This window comes from Elephas maximus, chromosome 23 (assembly GCF_024166365.1).
Source record: "Elephas maximus indicus isolate mEleMax1 chromosome 23, mEleMax1 primary haplotype, whole genome shotgun sequence".
In the NCBI taxonomy this organism is placed as follows: Eukaryota; Metazoa; Chordata; class Mammalia; order Proboscidea; family Elephantidae; genus Elephas; species Elephas maximus.
The window spans coordinates 65,011,878-65,033,768 of record NC_064841.1 but is presented as its reverse complement, the minus strand read 5'-3'; the positions used below and the strand labels follow the sequence as shown (position 1 = coordinate 65,033,768).

Here is a 21,891-nt window from a genome sequence, read left to right as displayed (position 1 = left end):
GTGTGAACAAGTGATAAATGGGGAATATAAAGAAGGGGAACATTAATTCTGTCTCTACGATCTTAAATGAAAGGCAGCCCAAATATCTCCCCTACTTTACAGACCTAAATATCCAACTGCCTACTCAGAACCTACACTTAAATGTCTAATGGGCATCTCCATTGTGATTTGTCCAACATCATAACCCTGATCTCCTCCCCAAAATATGTACCTCCCACAGTCTTTCTCATCTCAGTAAATGCTGACCACATTCTTCTGATTAAAAAAAAAAAACCAAACCCGTTGCCATCAAGTGGATTCCGACTCTTAGTGACCCTATAGGAGAGTAGAACTGCCCCACAGAGCTTCCAAGGAATGCCTGGTGGATTTAACTGCCGACCTTTTGGTTTGCAGCCTGAGCTCTTAACCACTAAGCGACCAGGTTTTCCTTCTTTTGATTACTCAGGCCAAAATCCCTAAAGTCGTCTTTGATTTTTTTTTTTTACAAATTAAATCCAAGGTAGAAAATATTGTCTACTGTCATAAAATACCTAGAATCCAACCACATCTCACCACCTCTGCCACTATCACTCTGGTCAAGTTGCCATTATCTCTTAACAGAATTTCCACAATAACCTCCTAAGGAATCTCTCTGCTTGAGTTGCTGGATTTCAGAATTGGTAAGAGCTAGTGATGGCTCTAAGGATCTCTGGTGGTACAGTGGTTAAGTATTCGGCTGCTAACCAAAAGGTCAGCAGTTCGAACCCACCCACCAGCTCTGCAGGAGAAAAGACCTGGCGATCTGTTCCCATAAAGATTACAGCCTATGGGGCAGTTCTCTTCTGTCACAGTGGGTCGCTATGAGTCGAAAATCTACTCAACAGCACCCAGCAAGTGGTGATTATCTGTCTCCTTTTTTCTACATTGTTGAATAAAGGTATTTGTTGCAATGTCTCTGTTGTTTTCTCACAACTATATGTTGGGCGAGTGGGTGTCAGATTATGTCTAAATTTGGAGCTCTTTGCTCCAAAATAACTGTTCCTGAGGGACCCTACACAAGAAGTCTCATCCACATATAAACCAAGTTAGAAGTAGAAATCCTGGTCTTGGTATCAGGTTGGGTATATTTTATGTGTGTAAAGACATGACTATTGAGGACTAGAGAGTGGGCTGTGGTAACTAATATCCAAAGATGGCCTCCCATGCAACACAAATTCTGGTAATTATACCCTTGTATAATTCCATCTGGCAACGAACCGAGGCTGACCCAATAACTTGCAAAATGCAAGAGAAGAGATTCTGTGCCAGTTCTGAGCCTAAAAGGCAAGACAGGTTCAAAATCACATTTTGTGGGAACTCTGACTGGCTACGTAAGACTACCATTCTAGAAATGCTACATGGAGAAGCCATGTAGAGATGTCCCAAGTCTTTACAGAGAGAAGGAGAGGCCCAATTGCCTCAGTGCCTCATTCGAGTCCAGTCTTCAAGCCATCCCTCCAAGGCACCTAAAATGCAAGAGCCACCTTGCACATTCCAAATCAGTCAGGCCCCAGTATGACTACTGTCCCAGTGGACACTATATGGAGCAAAAGAAACACCCAGTTAGCCCACTCTGTTTTGCTATGGGCTTAAGTAGATTAAGAGTGTTTCACTCATCTCTATACAGCCAGCTCCTAGCAGAATGACTGTCACAGGAAGGCACTTAAACATTTGGTGAGCTAAACTGAGTCCAGTCAATCAGAACGCTGGAAGGGTCTGAACACATTTCTAAACAGAATACATTTAGCCTAGTCAGACATCTTTGGACTGTTCCATTTTAGAGCTTAGCTTTTTTATCATTCCCCATCCAGACCAACATCCTAGCACTTTAACAAAAGCCATACCAGATGATAAAGGTAAGAAATCAATTTATAAACATTCCTTATGTCATACTTATTCAAATATACAATTCATAATCATTCTCAATGGAGGAAAGGATGTGCTGCCAATAGGAATACATGATATCACTTTAAAGGCATAATAACCATTAGAAAGCATTTGAAAATGTACCTGGATTTCTATATGACGAGGGTTATCGATAAATTTTTCTATTAGTAGTCTATCATCACCAAAACTAGAAGCAGCTTCCTGAGATGATAATCTAAAGCCATCCCTAAAACAAAAACAAACAAAAAAAGGAACAGTCAGACTAACAAAGCAAGTATACTCTTCAGCAAAATAGACCAATTAAATATTTATTTTGGCTTACTTCTGAACAAAGCAGACAAAAATCCACTCAACGTACACATAATTAAATTAATCTTGGTTCAACCGCAACTCCTCAACTGCTCTGTGGCCTTGTGTGAGTCATTTAACTTCCCTGAACCTAGGTTTTCCTTATAAAACAGGAATGACAAGTATGAGATATTTTTTAGTCAACCAAAGTATATAAAACTAGTTCTATTTCTTCAACCTTTACATTACTATTAATAATTAGTTATTATAATTAGTAAATAAAATTAATATTCAACTATAAAATTAATTCTACTAATAAAAAATGTTAAAATGCATATATCTGTGTTACTCAGAATTCAGAAGATGCCAACAAAAATGCAAAGGCCTAGCCAACTGCACAACTGGAGCAGAACTATAGCAAATGTACTCATTAAGACTTGAACATACAAAAGGAGGATTTTCAAGAACATTTCCTTATATTTAAAATTACACCTTTAAGAATATAATTCTCTCATACACCCACACAGATTTTTTTCTCCTTTAAAATTGTTCAAAATTAATAATAAGAGAGAAAAGTACAATTTTTGATAATAAAGATTTAATTACCACTTTATACATATATTTAATTGCTAAACAATAATTTAATTATTAATATACGCTGACTAAATTCATGTTGTGAAATGCATTTATTCCATCAGTCCATTAAGAACTCAGACATGCTTATATAAAATTGAGTATTATTTTCTATTCACTGATATAGTCAGAATATAAAATATAACTGCTTTTACATATAATAGTTGCCTAATCTGCAGATTAAATACCTGTATTTAATACACAGCAACAAAACCAAAATCTTCCAACCCTTTTATTATGCAAACAGTCCATATATTAACATTAGAAATAACCATCTGATGTGTTTGTTTTATGCTTGAAACATACAACATTGCAAATAAGCACTAACTAGGAGAAAAATTTCAAAACATATTGCAAAAATGTCCAATTTCTCAGACTCTTGGGGAAAAGGTATTAGGTTTTCTTAGTCCTTAATTACATTCCTGATTTATGGGAATGGAATTTAGATCTTAGGAGGTTACAAACTTCAAGGAAACTAGAAGCACAAGGATCGCTGTTTTAAACAGCCATATAACCACCTTTTTATTAGAAAGAATATATTTCCCAAAGTAAACACGTAGCCCTTTATATTTTATCTCTGCTGCAATAATTGAGAGCTTTCATTTGCATTTAAACCAAGAACACCAAAAGTGAATAAGCAAAACCACCAAAATAATTATCAAGTTTGATAGCATCACACGTATGTTTTGAAACTCATGGAAAATTGTATTAAGAACAGCATCGTTTGTTACATTTATACATTCATTCAACAAATATTTAGTGATCATCCAACTATGTGCCTGGTGTACAGTTAGGGGCTCAGAATACAAAACGGGACAGAAACTGCCTTCACAACCCATAAAATGTGGTGAGGCAACTGGAAAAAGGAGATTTGATACTTTATCTATTCATGCCATAAGATCTCATTTAAATTTGGATAGAAAAAGGAAAGACAGAGATTATTATGAGACTCTATGAGTCCACTTTCAATAACCTTCATGATTCTCACCCCAATTTATTATATGGCAACAACAAACACCAACAAATACTACTGATTTAAAAGTTCATCACATGTCCTGAAGTCATAGATGCTAAACGCATAAAAACTAAACCCATTGCCACTGAGTCGATCTGGCTCATAGCAACCCTATAGCTCAGAGTAGAACTGCCCCCATAGTGATTCCAAGGAGCAGCTAGTGGATTCAAACTGCCAACCTTCTGGTTAGCAGCCTGGATATTAACCACTCTGTCACCAGGGCTTCCCTGAAAAAGCTTAGGGAAGATGTTACAAGAGGCAGACATTCTTTAAGATAAAAGAATAAAGCAACTGGTGGCTACCAAGTTTTCCTTTGTATCCAATGAACTAAAATTTTGTGGATTATCCAACAAACTCTTTTGCCCCAGGAAGAAGGGAGAAAAGGAGCTCTCATTGTTCCAAATAAACAGGGGACACAGAGCAACATTTTAAAATGTATCATTAAATCAAAGAGTGTCCGACCTTTGTCAGTCTCAACCAAGTTTCAGAGATGTTTACTTATCAAGTTAGGGGAATAATTTTTTAGGTGGAGAATCAGTTGTGTGCGTATTTTTACTTGTTAGAAGAACCTATTTTGAATCAGTGTACCTGTGAAAACAAGAACTCCATTTGTCCTTTGTCTTTGGTTCCTGAGAGACAGCCCTTGGAATTTCCCACAATCTAGGTATCTCTGATGCCTGAAACCATCATGTGCAACACTTGCAAAAGAGTGGGTGCTACACAGACCACACCTGGTAAACTAACCTCAGGAAGGGTTTCAATTAATCATGCGTGCATAACTATGCAATGAAGTCAATTAAAGGTCTTGAACTTGGACGTAGCTTTGTTTCCAACTTTCGTATTCCAATCATCAGTTATTATCAATGCATCCTGATTGCATGTTCGATCAACTCTGGACTGCAAAAGTTGGTAATTCAATTTCTTCATCTTTGGCCTTAGTGGTAAGTACATAAATTTGAATAATGGCCATTAATTGGTCTTCCTTGTAGGCATATGGATATTATCCTATCACTGACAGTGCTGTATACTTCAGGATAGATCTTGAAACGTTCTTTTAGACGATGAATGCAACAACATTCTTGTGTGGACCTCCCCCTCCAAAAAACTTGTGGCCAGTACCCCACCAACCTAGCCTTGGGTGGCTGGATATAAGAGTGTGCTGCTTGGAGCTGCTGGCTACTAGGGTGGAGAAGTGAGAAAGTGAGGACTGCATCCGTTTCCAGGGGGGAAATGGATTCATGCTGATCTTTTAACACACAGTTAGCAATGAAGGTGGGATTTCCCCATTGTGCCCAATTTTTAGCACAGCAAGTTCTTAGTGCAGCCAGGAAAAGATTAATTTATTTAACCAAATTTTACTCAATAGATCAATGGGTAGAGTGACTTCCAAAAATACTAAACTCTAGATTAAAATCCATAGGTCAACAGCAGTACAGCCAATCTTACTGACGAGTAATCCCTACCACGAAAGAATGTTACCAACAACAGCTCTGGAGAAATGACTGAACAGAAATCTGAGATCCTGAGAAGAGTAATGCCATGTGCTCTTCTAAGAATTCTGCCACTCCCTCATGAAGAAGTGGCATCTATGTCCCCTTCCCTTGAATCTAGGCAGTATTTGTGCTCACTGATAATCAGTAGGATACGGCGGAGGTGAACCAGCATGGCTTCTGAGGCCGGGTCATTAAAGTGATACAACTTCTACCTTGGATTTGAAACACTTGCCTTTGGAGCCCTGGAATCTGAAGCCACTGTGCTGAAAGGACACCCAACCCACCCATGGAGAGGTCCATCTGCACAAAGGTGTTAGAAATTAAGCCCAAGAAGCAGTCCCAACACCTGAACTTAGATATACAAAAGTCAAATAGTAGGGATTGTGAGGTAAAAACAGAAGTATCCTCCCTCCTATTATGCTCAATTCCACCCACACATAGCAACCTGACAGCCCAACTCGAACTTTTCACATAGTTAACCAGAGCTCTGTGTTTATGAAGGTGAACCCACACTATCACAAGAAAGAACATCGTTTGTTACATTCAGCTATACATTCATTCACAAAATGTAGTGGTCACCAGTGCCAGAGAGAGGCTAAAACTGGGACCAAGTCAGCATTCTTCAACTTTAAAGATAATGCCCTTCGTCTGACCTTAACCTCTCAGCATTTCCCGAAGAATTTTCAAGTAAACTCGTTGTAGTATATGCATTTAATTCATAATAAATTCAACATTAAGATCAAACACAGAATGAGAGCAAAAAAACAAAATAATGTAAACACTGCCAGCAAGTTATCCTCAGGTACTCTCAGACTCTATTCATTCGGCAAATCCTGCTGCCTCTACTTTCAGAATTGAACCGTTTCTCATCACCTCCACCACTATACCTAATGAAAGCCACCATCGGTTCTTGCACAGAATATTGCAATAACCCGCTGTTATGTTTCCCTGATTCCACCTCTGTCCCTCTTCATCTTATTACCAACACGGCAACCAAAGTGATCCTTTTAAAACCTAAATCATAAAATTTTGATAACTGTTTAATCTGGATGACACATATATATAGAAGTTCATTGTATCCTTCTACTTTTTTGTATGTTTGGAATTTTTTACACTTAAAAAATAAAAACAATGTTAGGAATTTAGGTCACATGACTGTCACTTCTCTACTCAAAATCCTCCAATAGCTCCCCATCTCACCAACAATGGCCTAACCCACCAAACCAAACCCACTGCCGTAGACTCAATTCCAACTCAAGGCGACTCTACAGAACAGAGCAGAACTGCCCAATAGGGTTTCCAAGGCTGTAATCTTTCTGGAAGCAGACTGCCACATCTTTCTCCCAAGGAGCTGCTGGTGGGTTTGAACCTCCGACCTTTCAGTTAGCAGCAGCCAAGTGCTTAACAACTGCACCTCCAGGCCTCCTTGCCAAGAATGGCCTGAAGACCCTACATAATCTGCTCTCCCGCCACCACCTAGCTACCCTGCTGGTTCTGGATCACTCAAGAAATGGTCCTGTGTCAGGTTTATGCACTTACTTGCTGTCCCCTTGTCTGCATCCCCATCTCCCTGCACTTTCATTTCCTCCTCACAGGTCACCTTCTCAGTGAGACTTACTCTGACGATCCTGTTTAGAATGAGAATGCCCTCCAAAATTCCCCAGGCCTCTTTCCGCCTTTATTTTTCTATAAAGTACTTACCACCTTTCACAACAGTACATAATTTACTTTGATTTTGTTCAGTTTATTCCCTCCAACTAGAATAGGGTTTCTGAGCCTTAACAGAAACATTTCCCTCCTTCATGTTGCAGTCCACCATGGCCTATGAGCGAAGTATTGCTATTTAGAAGCAAACTGGGTGTACTGCAATATACAGTTGTCAGACCATTTACCACCATCATTGCTTTAATCTGTGAGCTGCACAGTATAATACGACGAAGGGAACTTTAGGCTTCTCAAATGCTCAGGCTTACTTGGTTATAGAATATAATAAATAATATGTCAAAACTGTTTGCCATGTATTGTCTCCTGCTATTTTATAAAGTACTAAAGGAAGAACTGAGTCCAATCCAGCCTGTTGGCAAATTTCTGTGTGTAAATTTGGTAGTTGTTTTTTTATTTTGTGAGCAGTAGTAGTTATTGCTTTGTTGGTAAACGTTGGCATTATTTCTGAAAAGCACACATGGGAATTGCCAACTATAGACGCTGTGGCTCCAGAGCTCCAGGGCTGTATTATCTGTAGTGAGATGTTCCTTGCTGCTACTGCTCATCACCACACTTTCTCATCTACACCACATGTCCAGGAAGCAGAAGAAGGCTCATGTTCTGATTCTTTTCTTGCCATGTGGGATGTTTCAGATACTAGAGACAATATTTCTGAACAAGAATGACCTGTTGGAAAGACAGTCATGGGACATCCTAGGAAAAAATGTTTTCCTGAGGATCAAGATCAAATTGAACATACAAGCTTATTATCGTCGTCATCGCAAGATACAATTTCCATTGCCTCTTCTATGCCATCTTCACCCATGGGTCACTACCAAAAGTTTGGGCACACCATGACCCCCCAGACTACACCTACCGCAGCTAAGCTACCTGATTTGATGTTTAATAACACTACAGATAAATCTGTGGCCTCTTGAACAGTGTGCACAAGCAAACGGTGCTGCTACCATACTATTCCATTAGCTGGCATTCCATTGCTCAGGATTTTGTGCTGGGACAAGCCATAAACGATGGACAATTTCAACAGGAAGATAGGTGTAAGCCAGGTACAACACTAACCTTACATAGTTATGTTTTGTGTATCAGTCTAAGTTTCCTAGACTTGGACTTGACTTCTTAACAAATAGAATATTACATACTCACATGGTAGAAAATGACTCCAACTAAATGTTCCTGATGTTACTTTGCTTTATCACAAGGATAGACCAAAAAAAAAAAGAAAAGCAATTCCATCATTTCTACCACTGCTGCATAAATATAATACTTCAGAATTCGCAGAGAGCATAAATCAGAAACATGAGCTAGTGGAGCTTAACCATAATCATGTGCCATAAAAGCTAACCATTATCTATTTCTCAACTGGATTGTCTTTCAATAAATAAAAATTTATCATTAAAAAAAAAGAATAAAAATCATATGGTTATCATAATTACTCCATTATGGTACCTGTTTACTTGTCAGTTTAAGAGAACTCTGGTCACTGTAATTTACATCAAGAATATATTTCGGACAGCATCTCACCTGGTCTCTTCATCATCCCAAGCGATCCGCATGCCTTTCCCACCACCACCTGCTGAGGCCTTGATCATGACAGGGTAGCCTAACAGCAGGGAAGAATTAGACAGAAGTTCAGACTTTGATCATGTGGATGTATGAACATGACAACTGACCACATGTTCAATAACGCAGAAGACAATAACTAATTTATTAAAAAATTCCTTTCTTTAGAGTTAGGAAAATGACACCAGTATAATGATCTTATATATATTTTAAAAAATAAGAGAACGCAATCTGTTTGAGAGAACAAGGCTATTTGTATCAGCAAACACAATGACATTTTCTCCATTGATAAAATAAAAGCTAACAAAACATAAATTATTTAACAATAGATTCCAAAAACTGAAGTAGATATAGCATTGACTAACCGAATATACAAGAAAACACGTACAGCACCAAGGGAAAACACATGCACACATACACATATGACTTCCCAAAACTGATGTTTGCATGCATAACAAATTAAATTCCCTTTTTCAAAAGTAGTGATTTATAGGTATTTAAGGTATTTTCACCTGAAAAGTCACAGGGAACCCCTACTGCTTTTATCAGCAAGAACTGACATGACGGTGTTGTGAAAAGTCAAACCATGGCTATAATGCTATGGGCTGGGGCAGGGGCTCAGTGGGTCATTGACGTCGACTGAGCAGGTACTACTCGATCTTCACAATCCAGACTGAATGCCGAAGCCAGGGGCTGTTGTGGAAACATAAGATACGGCCCCAAAGGAGAGTATCAGCAAGCTTTAGAAGAGATAACAAAACTGGCTTCAGTTAAGCATTAAGTATTTAGATCAGTTATTATCAAGTAAAATTTCTGACAGAAGTCATCTATAGTGATTTATCAAGAAAAGGGCCAGTTCTCCTCTCTTTGAGGTTTTTTGAAAATAAGGGGAAGATCTTCATATGTCTGAAACCATCTGTTTATGATCTTCTCTAGAGAAAGAAGAGGCCAGTGAGGCCGTGAAGGACCCCTGGTGACCTCTGCGGCTCCAACGGGAGTGACCTCCAGCTGTAGAACCCTTAGGGAAAGGGGGAAGGAAGGGCCACATGTCACCGACCTTTCCACCCCTACACCACAAAACATCACTCTCAACTTCAACTTATTTAAAATGTTACTTGCTTCCTAAGTGTTTCATAACTGATTCAATTAAAAAATTCTAATGAGCATTGGCCATTTTGATGATAGTTATGTTTACGTGGGTAAGTTTTCACTTTCTTGGCTATTAAAAACAATGCTAAGTAAAATGAGACAATAACATACTGTTCTTACATTGGGAGCCTTATAATTAAGAAGGGAAAGGAAAGTACCCAAATAATTGTATCAATGGGGAATTCAGAGGAGAAAAAGATCATAATATGGCAGAGAGAAAAGGATTAGAAAAACATCTTTGAAGAAAGGACCATTTAAACAGGGCCATGAAGGGGGGGGAGGATGAAAGATCAGCACAATTTTAACGTTTCAGGAAGAATAGAGGAAACAAGACAGTCGAAAACACATCGGACAAGCTTAAAAAATAACTGATACAATTCAGTTGAAGTATAGAGGAGGCTGGGAAGGGGAAACAGAGGTAAAAACATAGACTGAGGACAAGTATGGAAGATTTTGCATGCCACGGGTCCTCCATGAAATTGGCAAGACTACAAGACTAGTATTTGTCTCAGTCAATGCAGCATCCCCATGATGAATGTCATGTAAAGAGATCCAGATTGAAACCAGTAAAGAATTAGCCTGCTCTTGAGCAATAAAGGGAAACCCTGGTAGCATAGTGGTTAAGTGCTACGACTGCTAATCAAGAGGTCGGCAGTTCAAATCCGCCAGGCGCTCTTGGGAACTCTATGGGGCAGTTCTACTCTGTCCTATAGGGTCGCTATGAGTCGGAATCAACTTGATGGCAGTGTGTTTGGTTCGGTTTTTGGTTTGAGCAATAAAGAGGCACTTTCTAAAAATTAGAACCTGTCATGCCAAAGAAACCTTTTTTACAACAATTTCAGGTCTGTTTTAAACGCATGGATTCATATGCCTCAAAAACCATGTTATCAATTCACCATCAAAACCACAAGAGATGTGACAGCCACATCCTCTAAGTCTACGATAGTCAGTTCTGCCTGAGGGTTAGAAAGCTTTTATTTAGTTTTTCTGGTTCCATTACACTCTCACCAGTCATTTACTATGCGCCCTGGACTATACTGACATTTGTCAGGTTCAAAATTAACACTGGTAAATAGCTTACAAGGAACAAGCTGACAAAACAAAACGCATAAAATAATTTGTCAACGGGAAATTATTACAAGTTCATAAAAAGTGAAAAATCATTAGAGAAAGGGGCAATATATAATAAGGCAACAACAATATGGTACCCAAAATACGAGGCAATACAGCATTAGATCTGTGAATACATGTAACCCAAGAAGCAAGATCCCCTGACGAAAATCTAATAAGTCAAATGTAAAAGGAAGGGGTGGGGGCATGGGGCATTTTGGTCACTGATTCTTAATCTAATTTTTGAGCTATATTTGGAAATAATCTAAACGTAAAGTCTTCTACACAACTTTTTATGCTATCACCAGGTCATAGAGAAATGAGGAGCTAGCCATTTAAAGATGAGGGGAAAAAATATTCCCACACACGATTTTAAATAATATCAAACAGCCAGTCTCGAATCCTTGTCTCTACTTTCTCTTTTATTGTGTCTCTGCCACTCTAATTAGGGTACCTCATGGGGTAAAAAGAAGTAAAAACAAATTCAGTCAAAAGTCGGAATTTCTGGCAAAATCAGAAATGATCAACTAGTTGATAGCTATTAATACCCCTTCACGTTACCTAGACTGGACATGAAACTTTCACTGCTGTTCTTTCACATTTCTTATCCATTGAAAGACTTAAGCTGTGTTCAACTTTTGTTGCTACTGCATTTGTTTAATTTTATATTCTTCAGCTGACATATGCATGAAACAGACCAACGTCTCTTGTTATAACAAAATACAAAATTCTTAAAGGTCTTGAAAGGAAGGAAATCTCCTGGTATGAAGAGATTGTTTAAAAACAAAAAATTAGGTCGTACCTCCATTCCCAGGTTTTCCTCATTTTTATGGTCCTCTCATTGAATGTCTACTGCTGCTCCCTTACTTCAACCTCCCCAACCCAGAGGTAATGGCAACTCTCCTACTAATGTTTCACCTCCAACATGGAGAAGGTCTCCATTCCTTATTTCCCTTCTGCACAATTAAAGAGAAACAAATGTTTCCAAAAAGAACTCTATTAAATATAAGTCAATTAAGTAAAATAAGAAAATACAGAAAATTAGTTTATCAAAGTACTAAAACGTTTCTATATCTACTTTTCCATATTTTTCACAACTAACAACAACAATGTACTTTTCACAGAGCAAGTTTAACTTCAGGACAATATATCTTCTCTGATTGCCTTTCTTTGCCTTTCCGTAAAGGAATAAATCCCTCCCTTTCCAGCAATCAGTGTATCTTACTTTCCATCATAAAACAACAGCAATTCTTTCTAACTCTAGCACGAAACTGTCATTCATCAGTTCAAAAACATTCACTGAATATATACTATGTGCCAAACACTGCTCTGACTCCATGGGATACAAAGATGAATAATTCAGAAAATTCCCTGTTCTTGTGGAGTTTATTCTCTAGTTGGGAAATACATATAAACAGACAGGAGCATGTGAGTGTGTGTATACACACATGTATACGTACGGCTGTGTGTGTGTGTATATATATATATATAATGTAGTGATAAGTCTATAATAAAAATAAAAAAGCAGGGTCTGATACAGAGTGACCGAAGGCTATTTTAGATAAACTCTTCTTAAAAAGGCTTCTCTGAGACAGCTGATATTTAAACTGAGACATGAATGACAAGATAGAGCTACCTCTCTGAAAATCAAAGAGGAGTACTATTCTTGGCAAGAACAAGTTGGAAAGTGTTATACAGGAAAGGGAAGATCATTTTGGTTGCTATGCAATGAGTAGACTAAAAGGGCAAAGATGGATGCAGAGAGATTGATTAGGAAAATTCACAGGATAGAATTAAAAGGAAACATGACAGGACAGTCATCTTTGCAGTGGTCCAGGTGAGAGAGAACCATAACTTGGGCTGGGTTGATGCCAAGAGAGAAAGACAAAAATTTGAAGTTTCTTTTAGGGTACAGTCAGCAGGACTCATTTGGATATGGAAGATAAAGGAAGCAAGGAAGATTCCTAGAGCTTTCCTGTATAGTCCTGGATTTCAAGTCAGAAGAAACTATCTTTTGTGACCAGCAGACAGAAACATGTTGATTGACATAATAAATAACCTCACCTTTCAAGCAAAACCTGCCCCTTACACATGGTAGTATAACATGGAAACTGAAAGGCTGATTAAACAACATCTCAGTGATACAACAGTCACAAAGAATTTCACAGTTTTTTCATCTACAGTTTCTTGAATTAAACTTCAATATAATGACTGATGGAGGTAGAAAGGAAACCCTGGTGGCATAGTGGTTAAGTGCTACGGGTAACCAAAGGACCAGCAGTTTGAATGTGCCAGGCGCTCCTTGGAAACTCTATGGGACAGCTCTACTCTGTCCTATGGGGTCGCTATGAGTCGAAATCAACTCGACGGCAATGGGTTTGGTTTTTGGTTTTTGGTTTTTTGGAGGTAGAAAAGTAAAAAGACAATGAGAGAAAAATGAAATTTTTCTTGGGAAATGTCCTGATTCAGTGCTGCTATGAGTCGGAAATGACTCGACGGCACTGGGTTTGTTTCTGGTTTTTTGAATCAGAAATCTCAACAAGGTGGACTGACACAGTGGCTGCAACAATGAGCTGTAAGGATGGTGCAGAACCGGGTAGTGTTTTGTTCTGTTGTGCATAGGGTCACTATGAGTCGGAACCGACTCGGCGGCACCTAACACAACAATCAGAAATCTCTAAGGGATAAAAGAGATGGGTGAATTTTGCCTTCCTCTTAAAACAGTTGGGAAACTATACTTAATTGCAAGGCCTTCATTTCCTAATGGCAAGATTTGAAATAAAAAAGAAATGGAAGATATTTCAGGGAGTAGGATAGCCCTCTATTGGGCAGAACAGAGCCAGATGAGAAAACAAGAAACCCAGAAAGGATATTCCCAGAATTAAAATTGTGCATTAGGACTACAGGGAAATCAAAGATTGTATGTTGTATTTGTCATATTGCTTATGTCTCATTTAATGTAAAATAATTCACTTGTATTTTCTGGGGGAGGGGGTTGAAATTTAGAGGTTTTGTTTATTTTTAAGAACCCAGAGCAGTTATTTTATAGAATATACCACAATTGGAATTTACCTGATTGCTTACTCATTATCACATTCAGGTTAAACGTTAAAAAAGAAAAAATACATAGCTGATGTATCCTCATTTTTATAGCCCATCAGAAAGCAAAAAAATGAAAAAAGCCCATTGGTCCCATTACTGATGAAGTTACATTTGTTTACTGGATTAAGGTGCTGTTCATTGAAGTTCTCCACAGAAAACATGCCATTTTCCCTTTGTAGTTAGCAAATAACCTGTAGACTGACACTTTAAAGCTACGAATGCCCTAACCCAGGCAACATTTCACCTGTGTAAGTTACAAATATTAATGATCCTTGCTTATATCAATTTCTGCGCTGGTGGCTGCAAAATGAGGTTTAAAAAAAAAATGAAGACAGAGATCTTTGCCTCTCTTTACTATTGTTTTTTTAGTGGTTGAAACAGTGCCTGGAGAATAGCGTGCACAATAACAGGTTACTAAATAAACATTAATTAATAATTTGAATAGCAGTAGGTCATTTATTTTTGCCACTGTAATATATTTCATGGTATAAGCATACTACTGCATTATCATTTTACTGTGAATTCACTATTCCAGTTCTTTTTACACATAAAAGTTACTATGAATATTTTTGTACATGTTGCCTAAAACCGTATTAAGAGGTTGCCTGGAGTATATATCTAGGAGTAATATGCAAATCTTATAAATTCCTTACAGAAAAGTCTCCAATCTACTTTTCTTTATTTCCATTATTATCACAACATTTATCAAAACAACTGTCATCTTTTGATAACCAAAACAAACCAAACCCGTTGCCGTTCAGTGAATTCCGACTCATGGTGACACTCCAGGACAGAGTAGAACTGTCCCATAGAGTTTCCAAGGAGCAAGTGGTAGATCTGAATTGCCGACCTTTTGGTTAGCAGCTGAATTCTTAACAACTGTGCCACCAGGGAATGACCTCCTAACTAAACTACCCCTCCTCTAGTGTTGCCCCCATCTAACCACACAGTGGTCAGTGAAATCTTTGAAAATATAAAGAAGATCACATCACTCTCTTAAGTAAACCCCTAATGGCTTTACAATATACTTAAAAAGCAACATGGGTATAAAAAGAAGCAGAATCTATGAATCCTAAGATAGGAAGCACGGAGGGCAGAGAGAGATGGTCTAACATCAAAATACCACAGAGGGCTATTCTGGACCTGCCCTAAGAAACCTTAAAAAAAAATAAGCCTAGAAGTTAACGACTTGAACATCAATTTACTTAACTGTCAAAGAAAATTAACTACAACACCTTTTAAAGGAAAATAAAAATTCTAAACACCAACAATATAACATTCACAGTATCTAGAATCCAAGCAAATGAAGAGACATGTAAAGGAAAATTGTGACCAATAACCAGAAGAAAAATTAGTCAATAGAAACAAACCCAGAAATGCAGGACCTTAAGACAGCTATTACAAAAAACTATAGATAAAAAACAAGAATTTAAAGGAAAAAATGAATGTAAGGGGATAAATAGAAAATATTAAAAATAACCAAAAGGAATCTGGAAATATTCACAGGAGAGGATTAAAAGAAAATATGACATAGAAAAAGAATAGTGAATCCAAATTTAAAACTATGTATGCCAGGAAACAATGGAAGGACATTTTAAGGTACTAAAAGAAAAAACTGTCAGAGTAGAATTCTACCTATATTGCTGAAAATATACTTCACAAGTAAAGGTGAAATAGACCCTTTCAGGAAAACAAGATCTGAGAGAATTTACCACCAGCAGACATGAACAAAAAGGAATGTTAAAGAAAAGAAATCTGAAAGGGAAATTACAACAGATGGAAATTTGGATCAAGACAAAGGGGGGGAAAAAAACAACACTGTATGTATATAAATACAAAAAAATGTTCTCACCTTTTAAAATATGAATGACTGTTTAAGCAAAAATAGTAGCAATGCTGTCTACAAAAAACCTACTTTAAATATGAAAACACAGAATAATAGCAAAAGGATGGAAAAAGATAACATATCTTTTCCCATCCTTTTGCTATTATTCTGTGTTTTCATATTTAAACCTATTATAGTAGCTTTCATATCTGTGTACAGCTTTAGATTGTGTCCCCCAAGAACATGTCCTTCCCAAAACCTGAGAATGTGAACTCATTTGGAAAGAGGGTCACTGCAGATGTAATGAGTTAAGTTAAAATAGGTCGTACCAGACAGAGTGGGAGAAAAATGTAGAACAAAATTCAAATCCATAAAAAAAGACCAGACTGACTGGTCTGACAGAGACTGGAGGAACCTCTGAGACACCCTATTAACTCAGAACTGAAGCCACTCCCAATGTCTACCTTTCAGCCAAAGATTAGACAGGCCTATAACACAAACATTAACACATGATGAACCTACTTCTTAGCTCAATGAAGTATATGAGAGACCAAATGGGTAACACCTGTTCAAAAGCAAAGACAAGAAGGCAGAACGGTTAGGAAAAGTGAATGAATGGACATGGGAAACCTGGGATGTAAAGGGAAAGGGGTAGAGTGCTGATACACTGCGGGAATTGCAACCAATGTCACAAAACAATTTGTGTATAAATTTTTGAATCAGAAACTAATTTGCACTATAAACTTTCACCTAAAGCACAATAAAATTAAAAAAAAAAAATGAGGTCACACTGGAATAAAATGCCCTTATCCAATATGACTGGTGTCCTTGGAAGAAGAGAAGAGACACAGAGATGAAGCCACAGAGAAGGAGGTCATCTGAAGATGGCGACAGACATAAGAGTTATGCTGCCAGGAGCCATGGAATGCCTGGCCCAACAGAAGCCATACAAAACAAGGAAATCTCCTCCTCAAAAGGCTTCGGAGGCAGGATGGCTCTATCAAAACCTTGGTTTTAGACTTCTAGCCTCCCGATCCGTGAGAAAATAAATGTCTGTTGTGTGAACTCACCCACTTTGTGGTAGTTTGTTATGGTGGCCTTAGGAAAGTAGTATTCTATGCAAACAGCAATCATAGGAAATCTGAACTGGCTACATGAGAATCAACCACAATACAGAACCTGAATTATTAACGGGGATGAAGAGATATTGCATAAAGACAAAGACGATAATCAAGAAGACATGACAATCCTATACGTGTATGCACATAACAAAAAACGCTGCAAGTATCTGAAGCAAAAACTGAAAGAACTAAAAGGAGAGAAAAGCAATTCGCAATTAAAATTGGAAATTTTAATACCCCTCTCTTAGTAATTAATAGAGTAAGAAAGCATCAGTAAGGATAATGTAAAACTTAAAAAAACACTACTGGCCAACTAGATTTAAGTAACATTTGTATGGTACTCCACCCAGCCACAGCAGAATACAAACTGTTATTAAGTGCACAAGGAACATCAAGCATGACAGACCAGATGCTGTGCCGTTGGAAAAAAAAAAAGTCTCAGTATGTTTAAAGATACTGAAATTATACAGAGAATTGTCCTCTGACCTCAACAGAATTAAAATAGAAATTAATTTAGAAAAAGATATCTGGAAAATCCAAAAATACTAGGAAATTAAATAACACACTTCTAAATAAACTACAGGTCTAAAGAAAATAGTTGAAACTAAGTGATAATAAGAACAAACATATAAAAATTTAGGAGATGCATCCACTTTGGTGAGTGGCGTCAGAGGTCTTCAAAACGCTAGCAAGAAGCCATCTAAGATGCATCAACTGGTCTCAACCCAGCTGGAGCAAAGGAGAATGAAGAACATCAAAGACACAAGGCAACTGGAAGCCCAAGACACAGAAAGGGCCACATAAATCAAGAGTCTACGTCAGCTTGAGACCAGAAGAACTAGATGATGCTACCACGGATGACTGCCCAGACAGGAAACACAACAGAGAATCCCTGATGGAGCCGGAAAACAGCAGGATGCAGACCTCAAATTCTCGTAAAAAGACCAGACAGAATGGTCTGGCTGAGACTAAAGGGACCCCGGAGATCATGGTCTCCAGACCCTTTGTTAGCCCATGACTGGAACCATTCCCAAAGCCAACTCTTCAGACAGGGATTGGACTAGACTGCAAGGTAGAAAATGATACTGGTGAGGAGTGAGCTTCTTGGCTCAAAGAGACACATGAGACTATGTGGGCAACTCCTGTCTGGAGGCGAGATGAGAAGGCAGAGGGGGGCAGGAGCTGGTTGAATGGACACGGGAATACAGGGTGGAAAGGAGAAGTGTGCTGTCTCATCAGCGGGAGAGCAGCTGGGAGTACATAGAAAGGTGTGTGTAAGTTTTTGTATGAGAGACTGACTTGATTTGTAAACTTTCCCTTAAATCACAATAATAATAAATAGTCAAAAACAATTAGGGGATACAAATAGAGTAGTGCTTAGAAAGACATTTACAGCTTTAAACACTATATAAAGTACTGTACAAGGTGTTATGTAATGTATATAAAGCTCTATATAGTTTTTAATATTTATATGAAGTTCCAAAATAAGAAAAGGAAATAAAACTCAAAATTAATAGTAGACAGAAAATACATGGTTTCAGGGGACATCTAAATCAATTGCCATAATAAAATCTATCAAGAAAACATTCTGCATCCCACTTTGGAGAGTGGCGTCTGGGGTCTTAAATGCTAACAAGTGGCCATCTAAGATGTATCAATTGGTCTCAACCCACCTGGACAAGGAAGAATGAAGAACACCAAAGGCACAAAATAATTATGAGTCTAAGAGACAAAAAGGATCACATAAACCAGAGACTACATCAGCCTGAGACCAGAAGAGCTAGATGGTACCTGGCCACAACCAATGGCTGCCCTGATAGGGAACTCAACAGAGAAACCCTGAGGGAGCAGGAAAGCAGTGGGATGCAGACCCGAATTCTCGTAAAAAGACCAGACTTAATGGTCAGACTGGAACTGGAGGAACCTTGGAAGCCATGGATCCCAGACCTTCTGTTAGCCCAGGACAGGAACCATTCCCAAAGCCAACTCTTCAGACAGAGATTGGACTGGAATAGGGGATGGAAAATGAGACTGGTGAAGCACAAGCTTCTTGGATCAAGTTGACACATGAAACTATGTTAGCATCTCCTGCCTGGAGGGGAGATGAGAGGGCAGAGGTGGCCAGAAGCTACCCAAATGTACACAAGGAGAGTGGAGGGAAGTATCTGATGCTATCTCATCAGAGGGAGAGCCATTAGGAGTGCATAGCAAGGTGTATGTAAATTTTTGTATGAGAGACTGACCTGATTTGTAAACTTTCACTTAAAGCACAATAAAAATTAATTTTAAAAAAAAGTATACCATCAAAAAAAAATTAATAGTAGACAGAAAATAGAATTGAAATCAATGAAATAAAAAAAACAACAGAAAAATGAAATCAACCTGGAATATTGAAAAAAATCAATAAACTGATCAACTTCTGGCTAAATTAATCAAGAACAAAAGAGAAAAGGTATAAATTACCAAAAGGAATGAAAAGGGGGATATAACTACAGGTTCTATACACGTTACAAGGGAGTATTACAATTAATCTTATATGGATAAATCTGACAACTTAGATGAAACGGAAAAATTACTCAAAAATTTACCCAAACCAACTTATTCAAAAACATTACACTTGAACAGTCCTAAACCCAGTAAAGAAATTCAACTCTCAAAAAGTCCAAATAGTTGACTTTCAGAAGACAGTGGAACACTACCCACCTCATTTTATGAGGTCACTATTCTCCTGATACCAAAACTAGACAAAGACATTGTAAGAAAACTATAGGCTAATATCATTCACGAACACGACTGAAAAAATCCTTAAGAGAGTATTAGCAAAGTGAATACAGCAGCTGCATTAAAAAGGATACTTACTACATCAGGACCAGGACGCTGTTTGTCGCAGGAATGCCAGGTGGGTTAATATTTGAAAATCAACCAATGCAATAGCTGTATTAACACACTAAAGAAGAAAAACCATTTAATCGTCCTAATAAATGCAGAAAACATAGTTGACAAAATTAAAACTCCATTCATAATAAAAACTCTCAGCAAATTGGGAATTTTGTAAGAACTCAACAGAATAATGAATAATCTACAGCTAACATCATATATAAGGAGCCCTGGTGGTGCAGTGGTTAAGCGTTTGCCTACTAAGCAAAAAGTAGGCGGCTTGAACCTACCACCCACTCCGCAAGAGAAAGATGTGGCAGTCTGCTTCTGTAAAGATTACAGCCTTGGTGTCTGGGGTCTTAAAAGCTTTCGAACAGCCATCTAAGATTCATCAATTGCTCCCAACTCACTTGGCGTAAAGGAAAATGAAGAACACCAAAGACACAAGGAAAACATTGGCCCAACAGACAAAAGGGCCACATAAACCTGAGACTCCATCAGCCTGAGACCAGAAGAACTAGATTGTCCTGGCTACCACCACTGACTGCCCTTGAAGCCCACTTCAGACAAGACTAGACTGGACTATAAAACATAAAACAATACTTGTGAAAAGCGTATTTCTTAGTTCAGTCAGATACACGAGACCAAACAGGCAGCTCCTGTCCCGAAGCAAGGTGAGAAGGCAGGAAGTGACAGGAACTGGTTGAATGGACACAAGAAACCTGGGGTGGAAAGGGGGACTGTGTTGTCACATTACAGGGATTGCAACCAATGTCTCATAACAATATGTTTATAAATTTTTATATGAGAAATTAACTTGAGCTGTTAACTTTCACCTAAAAAAGAGCACGATAAAAAAGGGGGAAAAAAAAGTTACAGCCTTGGAAACTCTATAGGGCAGTTTTATTCTGTCCTATACAGTCACTATAAGTCTACAACAACAGGTTTTTTTTTTTTTTAAACATCATATGCAGGTGGCAAAATGGTTAAGCACCTGGCTGCTAAACAAAAGGCTGGTGGTTCAAACCCATCCAGTAGCTCTGTGTAAGAAAGACCTGGTGATCTGCTTCCATAAAGATTACAGACAAGAAAACCCTATGAGGCAGTTCTATTCTGTCACATGGGGTCGCTATTAGTCAGTCAACCTGACAACTAAAAACAACAAAAACATAAGTGCTGCCTTCCTCATAAAATTGGGAACAAAGTAAGGACATCAGTTCTCCCAATTTCTAGTCAATATTGTGCTGGAGGCACTATTCAGTGCAATTTTAGTCAAGGGAAAAAAAGTTACAAAGATTGGAATAGAAGACATAAAACTGCAAATTCAGAGACAACATGCTCAAGCACCTAAAATATCCTAACACACTTACTGGAACTAATAAAGGAGGTTAGCAAAATTGTAGGTATAAGATCAATAGGCAAAAATCAACTGTATTTCTCCATATTAGCAAAGAATAATCAGACAATGACATTAAAAATGCCATTTACAAAAACACTGAAAAATCATGAAATACTTAAATTAGTCCTAACATGATCTATGCATTGAGAATTACAAAAATATTACTGAGAAATTAACATCTAAATAAATGGGGAAATATATGCATGAATCAAAATATTGTTAAATTTTAAATTCACCCCATATTTACTTATAAATTCAAAGCATTACCAGTCAAAATCCCATAATAATAAAGTGGACATCTTTATTAAAACTGTAAGCTGATTCTAAAATATTTGTGGAAATGCAAAGGACCACCAATATCCAAAGTACTCTTGAAAACGAAAAACTAGAAGACTTCTACTTGACTTCAAGATATGTAACAATCCAGATAGTTTGACTTTGGCAAAAACATTGATTTTCTACATTAGTGAAACAGAACTGAGTCCACAAGTAGACATCCACATATATGATCAATAGATTCTTTAGAAAAGTACCAAGGTAATTCAATGAGAACAGACTTTTCAACAAATGGTAGTACAACAACAAGATAACCATTTGGAAAAAAATGAACTGCAACTTTTACATCAAAAATCAATTCAAGGTTAAATAAATTGTGGTATATTCACACAATGGAATACTACACATTGATC

The 21,891-nt window shown here is 37.8% G+C and overlaps 1 protein-coding gene across 7 annotated transcripts in view; it reads right to left on the bottom strand.

Annotated features, from left to right (window-relative positions):
- PCCA (propionyl-CoA carboxylase subunit alpha) overlaps nucleotides 1-21,891 on the bottom strand; it is a 534,561-nt gene that overhangs the window by 283,365 nt on the left and 229,305 nt on the right. For all 7 annotated transcript variants that reach the window (XM_049867227.1, XM_049867229.1, XM_049867228.1 and 4 more), the window contains 2 exons: nucleotides 8,581-8,659; nucleotides 2,029-2,131 (listed from right to left, as the gene is read on the bottom strand). In XM_049867227.1, coding sequence (XP_049723184.1) covers nucleotides 2,029-2,131; nucleotides 8,581-8,659 — 182 coding nt within the window. The remainder of the gene's footprint in view (nucleotides 1-2,028; nucleotides 2,132-8,580; nucleotides 8,660-21,891) is intronic.